This window comes from Morus notabilis, unplaced genomic scaffold (genome assembly GCF_000414095.1).
Source record: "Morus notabilis unplaced genomic scaffold, ASM41409v2 Scaffold35, whole genome shotgun sequence".
Taxonomy (NCBI): Eukaryota; Viridiplantae; Streptophyta; class Magnoliopsida; order Rosales; family Moraceae; genus Morus; species Morus notabilis.
Genome location: NW_010361505.1, coordinates 959,920 through 964,706, shown reverse-complemented (window position 1 = coordinate 964,706; position 4,787 = coordinate 959,920). Strand labels below are relative to the sequence as shown.

General features: G+C 33.8%; 1 protein-coding gene across 1 annotated transcript; it reads left to right on the top strand.

The window, feature by feature from the left end:
• Positions 1-1,890, top strand: LOC21409500 (probable xyloglucan galactosyltransferase GT14). Its single transcript, XM_010099665.2, has one exon. The coding sequence runs from the start codon at positions 174-176 to the stop codon at positions 1,665-1,667; it is 1,494 nt and encodes a 497-aa protein (XP_010097967.1). The 5' UTR covers positions 1-173; the 3' UTR covers positions 1,668-1,890.
• Positions 1,891-4,787: the final 2,897 nt, after the last annotated feature.

Below are 4,787 nucleotides of genomic sequence, written 5' to 3'. Positions count from 1 at the left end.
CAAACACAATTATTTCCCATCCAACGGACAACAATCAGATTTCCCTGGGTCTAAATGATTCCTCTAGTCACTTTTGTACTTTTCATAACCATCCCTCACATTATTTACTCATAGTCTCATATGGGCAATTCTTCAATTTCTCCCCCAAAAGAACAAGTTCTTGAAGAACAACAATGGAAAAGCCAGTCACCAGAAAGTGCTCTCAAGAAGTCTGGTTTGCCATCTTCACTTCCCTTGCCTTGTTTTCAGTTTTGCTTTGCTTTGATTACTCAGCTTTAATAGGTACAGAAAAAGGGGTCAATTTTTTGGTCGACAAACAGAACAACCCACTTGTTTTTTCCAAAAACAAAACCAATTTTATCCCCAAGAATTCCACTTTAGATTCTTGCCATGGTAAATACATATATATCCATAATCTTCCAAGCAGATTCAACCAAGATTTGCTCAAGAACTGCAAGCTTCTCACTAGAGGAACTGAAAACTCAATGTGTCCTTACTTAAAGAACAATGGTCTTGGTCCTGAAATTGATGGTTTTGAAGGGGTTCTGTCCAACAAAAGTTGGTTCTCGACAAACCAATTCTTGTTGGAAGTCATTTTCCACAACAAAATGAAGCGATACAAGTGTTTGACAAATGATTCTTCACTTGCATCAGCTGTATTCATACCGTTTTATGCAGGCTTAGATGTTAGTCTCCGTTTGTGGGATCCGAACATCTCAGTGAGAGACTCTTCAGCTCGTGATTTAGTCGATTGGCTTTCGAAAAAACCCGAGTGGAAAACAATGTGGGGGAGAGACCATTTCTTGGTTGCAGGCAGGATTTCTTGGGACTTCAGAAGGCAAACAGACGAGTCTTCTGATTGGGGTAGCAAACTCAGATTCCTGCCCCAATCAATGAACATGTCGATGCTTTCAGTTGAAGGAAGCTCATGGAGAAACGACTACGCCATTCCCTACCCGACTTACTTCCATCCGGCGGAAGATAGGGCTGTGTATGAATGGCAGGGCAGAATGAGGAACATGTCAAGGCCTTACTTGTTCACATTTGCAGGCGCGCCTAGACCAGACCTTGTGAATTCCATACGGGGAAAAGTCATTGATCAATGTCGAGCATCAAGTTCTTGCAGGTTCATAGATTGCGGTTCTGTTGAGAACAGTTGCAACAATCCAGTTAGTGTCATGAAAGTGTTTCAAAGCTCAGTCTATTGCCTGCAGCCCCCGGGGGATTCCTACACTAGAAGATCAACTTTCGACTCGATTTTGGCTGGCTGCATACCCGTTTTTTTCCATCCGGGGACAGCTTATTCTCAGTATTTGTGGCATTTTCCCAACAATTACACTAAGTATTCTGTGTACATTCCTGTGAAGGATGTAAAGGATTTGAGGGATGGGGATATTGAGAAGGTTTTGCTCGGAATTTCGAAGGAAGAAGAAAAGGGTATGAGAGAAGAAGTCATAAGGCTTATACCAAAGATAGTTTATGCAGATCCAAGGTCAAGATTGAATAGTTTTAAAGATGCATTTGATTTGGCAGTTAAGGGAGTTCTTGAGAGGATAGAGGAACTTAGGAGAGTAATTAAGGAAGGGAAAGATCCTAGTGTTGGTTTCGCAGAAGGGGATGATTTCAAGTATACTTTTTCTGATTGGGACAAAAAAGATGGGAATTAAGTGCAAGCAAGAAGAAACTATACCAAAATTGTTGCATTGGATTATATACTTATAAATGTGAAATTTCACGGTAATTTGCAAATACATTAGTTTGTTCTATCTTTCTTTTTTTTAGAAACATTTAAGTGCGTGGTTGTTTGGTTCATAAATTATCTACGCTGGAGTAGATAGTAGGAAGCATATGAATTCCAATTTTGTATATCTTCAACTTCTTCACAACCTAGTTATATATATCAAGCTTAAAAGAAAAAAAAAAAAAAAAAAAAAAAAAAAAAAAAAAAAAAAAAAAATCCGACCTTAGATGAGAATGAAAAGTGCTTTGTTTGCATGTGTATTTGTGAGAGAGAGGAAATATTTTATTCTCCCATTATAGGTCCTTTAATTGCGCTAGCATCCAATTAGGGAGGAAAAAAGTGTTTACGGGGGAAAAAAAAAAAAAAAAAAAAAAAAAAAAAAAAAAAAAAAAAAAATCCGACCTTAGATGAGAATGAAAAGTGCTTTGTTTGCATGTGTATTTGTGAGAGAGAGGAAATATTTTATTCTCCCATTATAGGTCCTTTAATTGCGCTAGCATCCAATTAGGGAGGAAAAAAGTGTTTACGGGGGGGGTGTGGGGGGGGGGGGGGTGTGAAGGAGAGTTTTTTAACAGTGAAAATAGGAGAGAGTTGAGTTAACCGATTTGAGCAAAAAGAAAGTTTTGATTCTTCAAAGCGAAATGGAAAAGGTAAAAAACAATAAAGTGGGTAATAATGGCGAGTTCGGGAGACCTTTTCTAATAAAAAAAAGTAAAAGTTAAGTGGGGCTTAATGATGGCACTGGACTTTTATATCACTATAATTAATTTCTCATTAAAAATCGAATTAGAAAGTAGTTTTTCCATCTAAAAAACTACGACGTGGTATTAACACATTAATATAGCATTATTTTCTTAGACCTTAATAGAAATATACTAGTAATATACCCGCGTTGCAACGGATAATAATTTTATACTATGCAGAATTGTTGTAAATATAATGAAGGTTAAAGATGAAATGTTAAAGATGAGGGTGAGATTGAAATGATTGAAAGGCTTTTTTTTGCAGTGAGGAGGAAGAGGGAAAAAAGTTTTATAGTACATGGAAAGTTGATAATTTTTACCATACAAATATATCATGGAAAGTAAATAAGCAGAGCAAAATATAGATTTGTTTAAAAATTACCAGGTGAGTTAAAACAGAGGAAAAACAATGACTTTACTATATGCATAAAACAGTAAGAAAGAAAACATGCAAAAGGAGTAGGGAAAATAGGAAATATAAGAAAATGGAAGAGGAAGTAGAAGGTAAGATTGCATTTGCATCAAATGGCCAGTTATCCAAATCCAATGACAAAAGAGGCCGTTATAATGCCAAAGCAAAAGAGTACAGCGATATGTTGAACTCAAAAAAATACTAAAAATTTTCCAATGCAAGTGACAAAACAGTGCAATGACAGCTCAAATATTAAGAAGATGAAGAAGTACATGCTCAGAAAAGAATTTGATCCATTTGGTTTTGATGGTTGTTAATTGTATTAGTAAAATCTTAATTTATTTGAGAAAGGACGTGGCACATGCGTTGATTTTGGCGCAATGATCTTTTTCGAATTTTTTTCCTATCCATCTGCTTCTACAACATGGAAGTATTCAAGGGATAAGGAAAAAAAAAGTCAAATAAATTAGTTTATCTCTTATCAACTACAATATGTTAGAATTGGTTATAAATGATGGAATAAATAATTTTGTTATTATTGATTAACTAAGTTATATAATTGCAAATGTAATTTATTCTAAATGAAATAATTTAGCAAAGTGTATAATATGTACGATTGAATAATTACAATGTTTATAAAAGTTACTAATAAGATGGTGGCAATATATTAAGTAGACACATAATGAAATAACTCATAAAGAAAGAAATTCAAATTTGTATCCTTATATATTTTACATAAGATTGAATAAGATTTATATTTCCATCTTTATATGTCTAGGATAAGTTTAATAATATTAAAATGTTTATAAACATAGGAATGTAAAATTTACACTACTATACAAAATTACACATAACATTAAATAATAACATAGCGACAGTAGATAAATTAAACTTATCAACAAATACAACATAAATGAACGAATTGGCATATGCATATGCTTTTTCTATGCTTCTTCCTTCAGAGATGAACATGTTGGTCACCAAATCGAATTCGGATGCGGAAGCGTAGCGAGGAGGAGGCAGATCGTGTATAACAAAACTTTTCATAAAACCTTTGAGATACTCTATAGCTTATATTAATTTATGCACGAATAAATTAATCTCATTAATTCATTTATTAAGAACTCAATTAGGAAAAATACCTAAAGGCCGACTCGGTTGATAACTTGAGTTCTTTGACCTCGAACAATCCTTGCTCCAAAGCTTTGTGTTTAGAAAACCAATGTCTTCCACGTCAATTCCTAGAATCCACGAAGACGTGTGTGTGGGCACACATGAGACAAAACGAGTTACAATAAACACTTAAATTTCCACAAACACCAACGCATGCACGATGTGAAATTTTTGGATAAAATTTTTTCCTTCTCACACTTAGAGAATTTCGGCCACCACAAAATTAGGGCAAAATTCGTTTTTAAGAATTGTCTCAAAAATTGTGTCTCAAAAAATTGTCTCCACAATTTTATACTATTCTCATATTTATAAAGTAGAAGTCAAACTTCTAAAAAGAATCCAATCTCTATCTCCAAGATAAAGCTTGTTAATTATCTCCTATTTGAATTTGAAACAAAATCTCCTTTTCACTTATCCCTTAGTGTGGCCGGCCAAGATAGAGATTCTCATCCCTGTGTGGTGCCAATATCAGATAGGGAAGGAAGAGAAAATCCTCCTTTATCCTATAGTCCAATTTTGACTCAAATTCAAATTCCAATTTAAGTCAAACTTAAATTAATTTGAATTCTAAATTGAACAACTTATCAAATAAGTTTAAATGGATAAATCTAGATGTGTTCAAATTCAAATTTAAATAATCAAATTATTTAAATAATAATTAATTCTCAATTAATTATTTTCGAGTATTTAATTTTAGAATTCCGTAATTCTAAAATTC

Bases quoted from the DNA above. Each gene is read 5' to 3' on its own strand.
- LOC21409500 (XM_010099665.2), top strand. From the start codon at position 174: ATGGAAAAGCCAGTCACCAGAAAGTGCTCTCAAGAAGTCTGGTTTGCC.